We start from the raw sequence: 13,616 nt of genomic DNA on the forward strand, positions 1-13,616 counted from the left end.
TATTTGAACAACCAGCTCTATCCAGAAAAAAAAACGAAAGACAAAATTTACGTGCTTAAGGTAGAAGGACAGTACCCCGTATTCGCTTATGTCTTTCCGTAGAGAAAAAAACCAGAGGCCGAACATCAAACTACTTGGACTAAATTGAACAGGAGATTTGAACTATTACGCGGATGTTTAATTTCGCTATCTCTAGACATGACCCTGAGCAATATAAATTGACCACCGCGCCACCAATCGTCTCCACAAAATTCATCCACGGCGCGCGCCACACGTCCTCCGAAGCTCCCGCGAAAAAAGATGGCGTTCTCCAAGCTCCTGATCGCTCTGTTCTTCGTCTTCGCCATCGTGGCCACGACACTGCAGCCGTCTGATGCCAGGCTCCAAGGATTCGAGGACGAGGCCGAGCAAACCAAAGCCGCCACCACTGCCGATGGAGGCTCCCAGGGACGTCCATCGTTCCCCGGCCTGCCGCTGCCCCAGATCCCTGGCTTCACGCTGCCATTGCCACAGATTCCTGGCTTCCCTAACTTTCCACCGTTATTCCGCTTCCCTTTCCCGCCGTTGTTCGGGCCACGCCCCAGCGCGCCGGGCGCTCCGCCATCTCGACCATTGCCTAACTTGCCACACTTTCCACCAATCGCTGGCTCGCCAGGCGCTCCGCCGTTTCACTTGCCCGGTCTGCCAACAACACCGGCGCCGCCGCCACCGGCTGAGTGCCTAACGCCGTTGACGGGTATGGCGATGTGCATGGACTACCTCACCAACCTTACGGTGACGACGCCCCCGAGCGGGTGCTGCGACGGTCTCAAGTCCGTCATTGCAAAGGCGCCGATCTGCCTCTGCCACGGCATGAACGGCGGCATGAGTAAACTCGCCCCCAAGCCCATCGATCCGATCCGTATGCTTATCCTTCCGGCAAGATGCGGCACCATGATACCGATTCAGACGTTTTTCTCGTGCGCAAGTAAGTGCCATCTTTATCTTGCATTGTCATTTTTTTTTTCTGTTCAATTTTATGCATCAAAAGGGATTAACCAACTTGGTGATGGATTTGACAGCTACACCCCTGCCCCCACTAAAGCCTCCTACCTCCCCAGCGGCCCCAACGCCTCCTACCTCCCCGGCGTCTCCTACTTCTCCTGTGTCACCGCCGTCAGGTAAATAGTTTTAATATGCACTTCGAACAACACCTTAAATTAACCTGATGATTGACCTCTACTAAAAACTTGCGATGTGTATTTGACAGCACCAGCTGTGCCACCATTGACGCATCCCAGCTCCCCAGCGCCGGCTAGCCCTCCCGTGTAACCATATTCAGGTATTCCTTTGGAATACTCTCTGAGATCTGAGTATTGTTTTGTGGTATGATTGACCCCTAATATAATGTCCTCTTCCGATTTTGTCTTTCAGAGTTATCACCATCGAATAGAAGCAATAGCGTCGTCGATTGTTTCGTCAAGATTAGCTGCAGATTTAGCATACGTCTTCTTTTGTTTTCTTTTTTTGAGAGGATACGTCTTGTTAGTTTGAAGATAGTATCAGAGATATCCCTAGGAATTGGAAGTCATTGTAGCAGTGCCACTTATAATATGCAATTTGGTAAAATTTCCATTGCATGATGTAATTAATCGTCAATGGGTTATAAATTAAGTCCCTTAATGAGATCGCTTGCTACAGCAGTAAACCAAACTGGTCGCAATTTTGTTCCCAAAAGTACTAGTAAATTCCTGCACCTTGTGCTGTTCGAATTGTATGATAATACGGAGCAACAGATAAAACGGCGTTCATTAGCAACCCTCTCAATCAATCGAAAGCAGTCAGCTGTCACGTCTCTAGAGGCTGCGGTGGTGAAGAGTTAGATGATCTCGCTCATGATTGATGGTGAGAAGCTTGTCCCAACATTGCGAACAGGCCAGGGTAACCAAACTATATAATTATCACATCTTGACAGCATCCAACTATATGATTCATACTGTTGCTAGAATCCAACATAATAATGTGCAGAAGTCTATTATTACACAAGCAGCTTTCATAAAGAAACATCACGGTGGAGATCCATGCAAGTGCCCCTCGTGGTGGGGTAACTACAGTAAGTCCACAAGAGGCCACTTGAGCAATGCTATCTTAAGATCTCCCGCAAGGTACATGAGGGGCATTACAGCGCCGATATCTCCTTTATGACCTGCTCCTTGTCTGCCTCAAACTGCTCATCCTCTGAAAAATCATAAAAATATACTATTAGCACATGTAGAAGTATTACGGTGACAAACTAAATACGAGTAAAAGACGTATACAGTGAAAATGAGATTATAGCTAAATATGCAAGTGAACTACAGGAAAAACTTTGTAGGCAAAAGTAGGCAACTACCTTTGTCAGTCTTGAATCCCGCAAAAAACCGAAGCAGCTTGCTTCTGTTTGTGACTAGTATGTTTACAACATCGGCTGGTTTGTTTTTATTTGCTGCAAATAGCTGAAATATGTCGACACATTAATCAGACTGAAACAAACCATACATTTTTACAGGGAACAAATATGCTAGTACAATATTTGCACTCACCTTAAACACATGAAATGCTTCCATTTGAATGTTTTTGCTCGTGTCCTGAAAAAAAATTTAAAGAAAAAATTGGAAACACAGATTGATACTGACAGGAATCATGTAATGAATCAGTAAGGTGACACTGCATTTCAACGATGATCATCTGGAAGTCCACACAGCTGAAGCACCGAACAGTAATCCGAAAGCCACACCGCTATTTTTTTTTCTAGAAAATACCTCGGCGGGTAACACCGCTATTTGAACTGTGCTGTATAAATTGGTGGCATAACTTTCAATATACATAAATTCTAGTCTGTTCAGGTAGGCTTCAGCCTAGCCATTTTATAAGATCAGGTCCAAGGGTAATCAATATACTAGCATTGTAACCGTGCGTTGCTAAGGAACCCATAAAGAAAAAAGCTAGGACATAACTTGTCAAAGCAAGAAGATAACATAACAGTTCAACATGATAGTTGAACAGAAGATTAGGGACAAAATGGTAACATCAATTCAGACTTCTTGCTTAATTCCAGGCTTCTTGTGCTTCATTCAAAAAATCTTAAACTGCTCCCAAGGGCCAAGAGAGCCTTGAACCATTTGAAGCAGGATAAATTTCGCATTTGGAACGTAGGAGGATGGGCATTGGGGAGGAGAGACGGCATGAGGATGGGGAGAGCTGATAAGTAGTAGAATAAGTAAAATGGCTTGCCCTTCCATGTCTAGAGAACTCAAGGTTCTAGAGTCAGTACTCTCATTTTTATTTGTACCCTTTTGCAACAATTTGCACATGTGATTAGGAGTGAGGGTGCGGGAGTGAACCCACCACCAACTCCACATTTGTAGGAAAGACCATCAATCAGGGCAAAATTTAGGGAAAACAACACTCATAAGATATCAGAGTGGGGATATTTTTCTAATGTCAATAAGTACATGTCAGGCTAGGATGTGCTTAAACGGCAATTTCCATATTTTGAGCATGGATAACATTGTACTCCCTCCGTTCCTAAATACTTGTCGTGGTTTTAGTGCAAATTTGTACTAAAACCATGACAAGTATTTAGGAACGGAGGGAGTAATTTGCAAGCTGAAACTTTTGCGGGTCAAACAAAGGAAAGTTACCCTTAAGAGATTCATCAGAATCATAAGATTGTCTTTTGAACCAACATATCGCATCATGACTGCAGAATTGGACCTATCAAGCAGCATGTCTCCCAACAGCTGGAAGAAAAAAACATTAAAATGAGAAACTCGATCGATGTAAAATGTATACAAGATACAGAAGCAACTAAATACCATTTTATCACAAGAAACCACTGTTGCTAACATAAAACCTAATAGTATATAGGTGCTATTGTCAAAAGCAGCAAATAGATTATTGCTCCCAGGGAAAGTAGTTACTGCCAAATGTCAACAATTTTGGATGTTTCACCGAGTCTCAGTAAAATTTCGAACATTTTTCTACTTCAGTTTGAATTTTGAGGACATAAAGACAACATGACTGAAGCATAACATGCGAGTGGCAAGGCTTGTTTATTGTGTTCCCTTGGTTCAGGATGGAAAGCTATCTCTGCATTGCCACTTTAATCTAATTGTATTTCCCACAGCTTAAATATGCAAAAGATCAAACCTGCCTTGTCTGAGTCTTAACCTTGGATAAAGATATTCCAACGGTACTAATGTGGCAATAGATTCTTTTACCCCAAACTCAATTTGATTTAAAAAATCAAATAAAATCTACTCCCTCCGTCCCATAATTCTTGTCTCACATTTGTCCAAATATGGACGTATCTATTCTTAAAAAGCGTCTAGATACATGTAATATTTCGACAAGAATTATGGAACGGAGGGAGTAGTCATTTGCCAAGAAAAATCACGTTTTGGTAATTTTCATGTCTAGCACTAAACTCGTAGAACTGAGAAGCCTATTCCTGAAGGGTTTATGAATAGTACATCACTTGATGATTCAAAGCATGCAAGCTACAGAGAGTTGTTTGGTCAAACATTCTACTGACACTAGTCAGGCACGATAACACTGTATTAATTATTGCAGTATAACTTTACAAAGATGCATACATTTGACAGTAAACTGTACAGCCACTACATACAGAACCAATGTAACCGAATTACAGAACAGTAATACCTTGATAGCTTGCCTCTTTGTTATGTAGTTGGTTGATGATAGCAGCCTAGTGTTGAATTCTGCAAAGAACTGACAGAAAAGGAAGATAACAATTTAGATTCAAAAGAGACAAAATGGAATGCAGAAAGAACAGCAGCAACTATGATGTATGATAACATTTATGTTGCATATGCATAATAAAAATGTATCATCAAATACATCATAGCAACAAGTTAAGGATTGGATTGAATTAATCAAAGCATTATGGTATGAAATGCAACTTAATTGCACATAGTCCAAGTATTGTCCATGAAGCACAACAGAGCAGAATAAATAGATCCTTTGGTGAAGGATTATTCATCAAGAGCCTTATGTTCTTACAACAACTCGCTACTAATGAACTGACAAAACATGGACCATGGTAGCCATCAAGAGGGTTGACGGCATACACTAAAATGTAGGACACATAATTGTTTGTAAGTGGCATAGTTTCGTGATGATGCAAGCGAAAGTACTGACCCAGTCATAGTTCTTGGAAAGAAATTCTGCCACGGTTGCTTTATGCCTTGTCAGAAGTTCCTGATAAAAATAGAATGAATGAAGGCACACGAACATATACAATTATATGAGAAGGAACAGGAATGTGGATTAGAAAATGTAGACACCAGGATGCATGTTCCTATATTTGACATTTTGACTAACTTTAAAGTACTGAAGTTATTCCATGCAGCTATAGTTGTTCATCTTGTATGACAGTTAATAATAGGGCTTAAGTGTACAAGTTTGGGAAATAAATCAAGTCAGTTTATGGTATTTCCACAAATCTGGCTTCTTGAAACAGCAACAGCTGCCAAATGTGTCACATCAAACAAGCAACAGTGCTACTTTATATTTTTTACATTTGTAAAAGTAAGAACAATTACTTAATTTTAATAATGCTCATTACTATGGATAGCAAAACAAACCAAAACATATCAGAGGCAATAATGCTGGTGGGGAGTAAAATATATGAGCAGAACACAAGTTTTGTTTAATTCAGTGTATTAATCAAGCACGGGAAAGAAAAAAAGTACCTTGAAGGTTGCAGAAGCATCTGATGCTATGTCAAAATTCGGAAGTTGTATATAGTCAAAGAACTTCTTCATGTGGTCAGACTCTAAAACGTACCTAACAACGAACAAATATTAAGATAAACAACCACCGTTTCTGCAACTCACAATTCATACAGCATTTAATTGCTTACATAAATTAGATTTCTAGTTTGGGCGTAGATCATCTGTTAATGGCATTTTTTTTTTGGCCAGCATATAGTACTATTTTGGAGAAGAATGGAGCCCAAAATAGAGCCCCGCTATCAACCAGATCACACAAGAGAAGCTTGCCACATCAATTGTACTGCTTTACATGCATACCAGTACCATTAACAGAAGACAGGACCTCAGTGTTACACAAGCATTGATGTATTCTATGATATGCCAACACAAAGACAGCGTTCAAAGTTCGCAGCCAGGCATACATACTATACAGAGAGCGATGCCATATGTTTTCAGTTTTCTGTCCATGGATTGTAATTTTAGTGACCTCCATTACTCTGTCCAGTAAGAAATTGGTACTTGTGACTGATGTGACTTATATATTCAACCATATGATATAGGAAGACATAGTGGTTGAGTCGGATTAAAAGGCTTTTTGTGTCTTTCCTGTCTTTCATTTGGATGACATGGGCCCTTTATCCTGTAATCTGTAAATTTAATAAATATATTCAGTAGGGATCCCTAGTTCCCTACTGTTGATTGAAAAAACACTTGGTCATCATCTTGTGGTTCTTGCATTGATATGTATAACTAGAGTAACTACTATGTAACAGCATTTCAACATGGCACCTTGCACTATAACTAGAGTAAGAACAAATGTAACTAGGGTTCCGTTTATCACACCATAAATTCCTTGATGCTTGACACAAATAGATAGAGTAAGAACAAATAAAAACATTACATAACGGCATTCCAATCCAGTAATGTCACCTTGCAATACTCTGGTGGCGGATACATTCCCTCAACATGGCACCATAGTGTAAAGCAATGTCCATATTCTCATACCTGGGATGTGAAGAAATAAACGAATCAAACAATATAGCCAGTGCAACTTTAAAGAACTGACCACATTTGCAGTCATGGTACACAATTGAGTTACTTAGTATACAACTGTATTGCAAAATTCTATGTATCAATTATCAAACATATAAAGTGGACACAATCAGAGGTGTTGAGTGGAAAAAGAGAGATGAAAGCACCATTTCAAATGCATAAAGTTAACCATCACAGAAGTGTCTGGCATCACAAAACGCAGCCTAATAACATGAAAAAGAAAAGTATCCAATATCCACTAGCTATTGAATTCATATTAAGTAATTCTGGACTAGGAGAAACCACAATCATCACCCCAGTACTTTTTTTTTTAGGAAAATCATCCCAGCACTATTGCTGGGAGATGGCCATGACTTTCAGTTGCCGACTCAGATCTTGTGACACAGAACACAAAAGAAGGGGACATGTTTCTTAAATGTTCTGTAAGTTATAGGAAGTAACATATATAATACAGTAAAACATCAGAAAATACACATGCACCCAAAGGTATAATTTAAAAATTAAATTGAACAATAATATTACATGTCTTCATTTTGTCATCTAGATTTACTTTCGATTTAAAACTAGCTGTTACCGAAATCAAGAGTTAAGTGGGGATATATATAGCACATGGCCTAATAGTCACACAGAGGTCAATGCAAGCACCAGAGCAGCACTAGAGAGGAAGAGAAGATTCAACATTCTTCTCCAAAGGAAGTAAAGATGTGTTGTTTCTATTTACTTGGACTCACCCAGAAATTAAGGTGTCCAAAAGATCTTTATTTGACTCTAGGTACTCAGATGCAACTATTCTTGAGGAGACTTGCTGTCTTTGCAAGTTTGCAACTACTTGAGTAGCATCTTTCCTGGTCTGCATAAATCGGAAGTGCAAATTAATTTTATCTATGAAATAATTAGCCATCTAAAAACAAAATATTTATTTAATCCTCTCACGTTGTACAAAACTAAAATCAAGCTACGTACCTCCAAGTTTAATTTCGGAATACAGACAATTAATAGTCGCAAAGTATTCTCCTTGAAGAATTCTTGGGTCAATTGCACGCAAGCTTCAGTGACAGGCTCTTGTTCGCCATTGCCATACAGGATACACTTCAGTTCCCTAATATTTTTGCTTAATTCTGCCATCTGCGTAAACATGGTATTAGCTATTGTTAGTGTATAAGAATATATCATTTTATTCCATAGTGTTATCTTCAGAGCTGAGCAAAAGACCAAATTTCACATTAATGCATAACATCAGAGTAAACCAATGGCTATCGCCAGCATAAAAATCAAATAGTCATCATCTAAATTTTTTTCAAATAATGCCTTCTTTAGAAGGCTGTCAATAAACTTACTACAGGAAAACATTTACTCAATCAAAGTTTTTAAAGCTTAGTTACCATTCATGGCTTTCCAGACCACATGTAGAAACTCATAACGTAACGCTGAGCACAAATCAGTTCAAACATAGTCCGGGGTGGTTACGACTTTGTTATTACTCCTCCGCACGGATGACCCGGAAGAATATTACTTAACATGAGATAACTTAGTACTACAGATTAATAATTTCCTACTTCCCCAAATGTGTGCCAATGGTCAGTGACTCGTTAGAGAAGTGTCACGGACATGAGGCATGTACATTGGGCTGCGGGGCTTGTAACTGGGCCAAAGAGCTAGTTTGTGGCCCGTGCCCATCTGCTACAACAGCATAAAAGGACAGATGTATGGAGGGAGACGGATAACAGGATGGGATTGGCTCTAGCCTATGTCTTCTGACTTCTTCCTGCCTTCCCTTTCCCTTTCCATCCCTGATCCCCCTTCAGCTCTCTCTACTTCGTTTCCAATTATCAACCCGGCCGTATGATCGCTGTGGAGCATGTAATTTCCTGCATCACCCCCAACAGGCTGTTGGTGTGACGCATTTGTAACACTCCTGTGGCGCCTCTGGAATGCCCATAATAACCTTGTGTTCAACGTTCCGGAATCCGTGTCCAACACCCTGCGTACGGTTGATGCCGACATTGACCTTTGGGGCCACAGTTTTGCTGAGTGGTGCGACCAATATGTAACCCGTATTTAGAAGCTTGGTGTCCACCCTTGCGGCACAATCCTTCTTCCATCCATCCCTTGCTGGGGGCAAACACTAAACCGTGCACATTTTCCCAATTTGTGGTGCTATTCTACGTTGAGTAATTCAGTACTGTAAAAGAAGTCTAAATCGAGCTACGAATTTATGATGAGAAGCAAGTTCTCAATCACCAATGCCATGCCCATATCTTCAACATTATCATAATTAAGTGACATAATTATGTTAATATACCGAAAACATATCTCCTGGAGTTCCATGAACAAGCCCCTTTCTATTTACAACATCCATATCAAGGATCAGAAGGAAGTAAATTAGCTAAGTACTAGAACAGCCTAAATAGTTGCCAAGGGGGGCAAGCGTGCACGCGCTGTCGCCCTCCCCTGAATTCCACAACCATTTTGGGCTGCTATTATGTGTTCGAGTAATCCAGTATGGTAACAAGGTACATCAAGTCAGGTCATCAGTCATCTATCACATGCCCATATCTGCGACATTAACATAATTAGGTAACTTATTTATGCTCATACACAAAAATCGTGTCTCCAGGATTTCCATGAATCAGCCCATTTCTATTTGGTACAGTCCTCTGATAGTGTCATGGATCACAAGGAAGTAAACTAGTTAAGTGCTACGACTTCGAAAATAGCTGCAAAGTGAACACCGTCGAGTCTACTAATATATGACAGCTCCGGCAACTAGCGAGTCCCATTCTTCGTAAAGTTCGTCGAGTTAAGCATAAGGAACTCAAATCGGGCTAAATCAAGTAATGGATAACCAGTTTCCCCTTTCGTGCGTGATCTGAGCCAAATCCACGGGTATGGAGGGAGTGGGGGGATCGAAACAGGGAGACCGGCCGGATTCGATCTCACCTTCTCCTCGCGCTTGGCGTCGGCGACGCGCGAGCCGGAATGGAGGTCGAGGAAGATGAGGAGCTCGCGCGTCTGCCGCACGACGTCGGGCGGCGTCCGCGGCTTGGACTTGAAGAGGCCCTTCATCTTGGCGCCGTCGTCCGCTACCGCTGCGCGCGGAGGCGAGGGCAACGGCGAGGCGGCGGGCCTGCTCCGCCCCGCCGACCCGAAGGAGAAGCAGCCGCGGAACAGCGCCACGGCTCCCGAGCTCGCAGTACGACACCCCCTCTCTTAGGGCTTGCCTCCTCCGCGCGGGCAGTGATCCGGCTGGGCGCCGCGGGGAGGCGAGGGCTCGGGCACGGGAGCGGCGGTCGGGCTCGCGAGGGCGCGCCGGCGTTGCTGTCCAGCGGAGGGCCGAGATCCCTCCCTATCCACCGATGCGGTGCGAGGGGCGGTGCGGTGCGGTGCGGACGAGGCGGGTTGTGATGTTGCGCTTCTCGAAGCTTCTTGCCCCTGTCGCTTCTCGCTGTCTGACCTGTCTTTCCTTTCTGACCCACTTTTCTCCTCCGGCGCCTGCTAATTCGGTGATCAACTTTGGGTTCCGTGTCCTCTCTCTCAAAGAAACTTTGGGTTCCGTGATCTCGACGAGAAACTTTGGCCCTCATAAAGACGGAGGAAAGAAAACAGGCGGAAACCATGAAACAACTCTACGGCTCTGCCCCTGTGTCGTGTGTCCATTTTCACTGCAAATGACATGAGTGTGAGACTGAGGTGCACATTTGAATTGGATTTAAATTCCGACGAGCTCGGGTGGGAATATCCACACCCTAACACCCATTTCTTGCATATTCAAACAGAGGATAAACTAAACTAATTTTTCAGATTTATAAACGCATCCATATCGTCACCAAATAGGATAATCCAATGATTATGATGACGTGTACTAATCACATCACCACGGGTTCTTCTTCTTCTTTTCTCCTTGCACGGGTGATCCAACCAACACAGCCCCCCCCCCCCCCCCCCCGGAATTTGGTCCGTGCCATCGTCTACAGGAGCACAGCTTCCACCCTCTAGGACTGTAGGAGCAATTGACAGGAGATGCAAAAGAATATCCGCAAAGGAACAGGAACAGGAACAGGAACGGGGCACACTGGGTGCTTTTGGAACGTCAGATTAATGGTTGAATGGATAAAACTACTCGCCCACACGCAACAAGTCATTGCTCTGTTATGCAATCTTGCGTTCCGGTTTTCTATTTGGGGTTGAGCTTGAGAATAAATTGGAGAAAGAACTCTTTCTAGATGGAGTAAAACGTGCCATTTCACAAAGAATGACGCCGACGTTTTTTAGGTCGAACTTTGACCAACGATTAGACCAATTATATGTAGATTATATATTACAAATTTTATATCGTTGGAAATGTTTTTGAAATACGAATCCAATGATATAATTTTTGTAACACATAACCTCAAATCATTAATCTAATTGTTGGTCAAAACAAAATCTTAAAATGCGTGCGTGTCATTCTTTGTGAAATGGAGGGAGCAGTTGCGTGCGCATCAGTCTTCGTGGAGCTCGCTGGTAGTTTTCATTACTTTTCTGGAAGCAAGCCTTGGATCGGGAACATCGGGTGGGAATTAAAGTTGGGCTTATGGACATTTCTGACACCCAATCAGCAATGAAAGAACTATTGAACATGCAAGCTAACTGTTAACAGGCCCCCCTCAGCCCATGTTGATTGCCAGTCTTGATCAAAATATGGCGATGATCGATGAAAGTACGCTCATGTCGAGGATGTCATGCTGGGCCACAAGGGCGCTCCGGGGTGTTTGTGGGGACAAGCCTAGACTATGCGTAGAAAATTGTGGGACTGAGAAATGGAAAGGGAAATACAACAAAAATAGATACTGTACATAGACATAGCAATGATTCTGGGTTTGAAATATCTCATGGCCAAGTCCAGGATGCAGCAGACTTCCGGTCCATGGTGTTCACACACACGACACACCACCACCATCGCTCCATCAGCATATATCCCCAGGTAACTTCGAAATCTTGAAGGGCACACCAGGAGGAACAAAGGGGCCGTTTGGTCTGGGGCCGATGCTCGCCCTGCCGACAGTTGGCACGCCAACGGCTCCCCGGCTGTGATTTGGTTGACTGCCTGCATGTTGGCTCGACAACGCACGATTTCACAAAACCATATTTTTTACGCAGTTCAATCGTTGAGTTACAGTCAGCACAAAACCGTCCGCAGAACCATATTTTTTGCGCCAATCCTTCTCACTTAACCCGAAACCGCTTTACTTAGGTGGTTTTGCTCGGATCTGACCGGTGGGGCGCATGTGTCAGGCGACACGCCAGCAATCCCGCTTCTGCTTGCCATGGCCTTCACACCGCTCGCTGCATCATCTAAGCCCGAGAAAAACGCCGACAACGTGAGGCAGCCGGTGGTGCCCCGCGGCCTCTCCTTCGACTTCTCCCGCCCGGACTTCGCCAAGGACGCTGGCCGCAGGGAACAAGCAGATGAGGGTTTCCCCTTGGTGGTGGCAGCGGGTGGGGGCCGCGCCAGAGCGGCGGCGGCCAGCGCTCGGAGGCAGCGACGGCGGAGGTAGCGCCCGCGCCCGCACGCTCCGAGTCTCCGTGGCGGCGGCGGCCCGTGCCTGGGGCAGCGCGATGGTTGCCAGTGTGCCCAAGGCAGCGGCGGCCCGCGCCAGAGACAACAGCGGCATCGCGCGCGCCCAGGGGCTTGCTCGCGGTCGTCGTCCAGCGGCAGCAGAGCTCGCGCTCGTCGTCGGCGTTGGCATCACATGCGCTCGACATCAGCGGTGGCAGCAGCGTGCGCATGACAGCAGCAGGGCTTGCGCTCGCGACGGAAAAAGAAAAGTTGAGCGGCATGGCTGGGGGCCTCCTCTGCCTCCACTTCCATGACAGGTCCCTACGTATTGCCATGGGCAGTGAGCCCGAGAGGAATATCAGGAAGGGCAGCGGCAATGGCACGGCGAGCGAGCCAGAGGTCGACTTCCGCACCATGCTCATCTGCTGCGCGCAGGCGGCCGTGGCCACAGGCGACCACCGGAGCTGACGTGTTGCCTGACATATGGGCCCCACCGGCCAGGATCCGAGCAAAACCACCTAAGTAAACGGTTTCGGGTTAAGTGAGAAGGATTGACGCAAAAAGTGTGATTCTGCGGACGGTTTTGCGTTAACCGTGGCTCGACGATAGAGCTACCTCAAAAGGTGTGGTTTTGTAAAATTTATTCACCCACGGTAGTTTAGCTTTTCGCCCATGCACGGGTGAGTTGCTGGCGGCGAATTTGCTCGCCAAATCCTGGGCGAGACAACTATTGGCGTGGTGAACCGGGGCATAAACCAAACGAGCCCAAAGTCTAGAGCGTTGTTCGAATGCAGGATGTATCCTTGCACGAATGCAGAAGGAACCTCGAGATCAGATAGACTTGATGTTTCCCTGCCTCCAAAAACTAGGCACTAGGAATTGTTGGCCGGGTGGCATCTCCTTCATGGACACGGCAAGATACAGATCAGGAACTAACCAGGGAGAACTACATGAGCGTGGATTGAAAAAGAGGGAGATGACACGATGATAGCTACACGGATGAAGTTCGTGATGTGCTTCAACTTTGCACATCCACGAGACGAGACCACCACAACCATCAGTATGCACGCACCTGTGTCCGACAGGATCGGTATATCCTTATCAGTTGTAATCAGGGCTCTTAACCCCATGAACAAAGATGGGCAGCTCAAACAGACAAATGCCACCTACAATTGGAAACATAGAACTGGTGGCACCATTGCGCTTTTGCCCACCACTCTATTTCTGTCACGCCGCTCAGTTTGATGTTTTAGTGGTACTGTACAATC

The 13,616-nt window shown here is 44.4% G+C and overlaps 2 protein-coding genes across 2 annotated transcripts; one reads left to right on the plus strand and one right to left on the minus strand.

The window, feature by feature from the left end:
• Positions 1 to 145: 145 nt before the first annotated feature.
• Positions 146 to 1,665, plus strand: LOC106865904 (vegetative cell wall protein gp1). Its single transcript, XM_014897607.2, has 4 exons — positions 146 to 967; positions 1,062 to 1,160; positions 1,250 to 1,321; positions 1,414 to 1,665. The coding sequence occupies exons 1-3, from the start codon at positions 301 to 303 to the stop codon at positions 1,309 to 1,311; spliced, it is 828 nt and encodes a 275-aa protein (XP_014753093.1). The 5' UTR covers positions 146 to 300; the 3' UTR covers positions 1,312 to 1,321; positions 1,414 to 1,665.
• Positions 1,666 to 1,904: 239 nt separating this feature from the next.
• LOC100835698 (putative MO25-like protein At5g47540) lies at positions 1,905 to 10,276 on the minus strand. The gene is made up of 11 exons (XM_003562759.4): positions 9,750 to 10,276; positions 7,773 to 7,934; positions 7,541 to 7,659; positions 6,687 to 6,761; positions 5,736 to 5,829; positions 5,182 to 5,241; positions 4,684 to 4,752; positions 3,663 to 3,761; positions 2,562 to 2,606; positions 2,372 to 2,474; positions 1,905 to 2,217 (listed from the first exon to the last, which is right to left on the minus strand). The coding sequence occupies exons 1-11, from the start codon at positions 9,873 to 9,875 to the stop codon at positions 2,159 to 2,161; spliced, it is 1,011 nt and encodes a 336-aa protein (XP_003562807.1). The 5' UTR covers positions 9,876 to 10,276; the 3' UTR covers positions 1,905 to 2,158.
• Positions 10,277 to 13,616: the final 3,340 nt, after the last annotated feature.

Source organism: Brachypodium distachyon, chromosome 1 (assembly GCF_000005505.3).
Source record: "Brachypodium distachyon strain Bd21 chromosome 1, Brachypodium_distachyon_v3.0, whole genome shotgun sequence".
Taxonomy (NCBI): domain Eukaryota; kingdom Viridiplantae; phylum Streptophyta; class Magnoliopsida; order Poales; family Poaceae; genus Brachypodium; species Brachypodium distachyon.

Coding starts and splice junctions, on each gene's coding strand:
- LOC106865904 (XM_014897607.2), top strand. CDS start 301: ATGGCGTTCTCCAAGCTCCTGATCGCTCTGTTCTTCGTCTTCGCCATC. Junction 968..1,061: donor GACGTTTTTCTCGTGCGCAA/GTAAGTGCCATC, acceptor TGGATTTGACAG/CTACACCCCTGCCCCCACTA. Junction 1,161..1,249: donor TCCTGTGTCACCGCCGTCAG/GTAAATAGTTTT, acceptor TGTATTTGACAG/CACCAGCTGTGCCACCATTG.
- LOC100835698 (XM_003562759.4), bottom strand. CDS start 9,875: ATGAAGGGCCTCTTCAAGTCCAAGCCGCGGACGCCGCCCGACGTCGTG. Junction 5,830..6,686: donor CGCCACCAGAGTATTGCAAG/GTGACATTACTG, acceptor GTTCGTTGTTAG/GTACGTTTTAGAGTCTGACC. Junction 3,762..4,683: donor CAAAGAGGCAAGCTATCAAG/GTATTACTGTTC, acceptor TTTTTCTTCCAG/CTGTTGGGAGACATGCTGCT.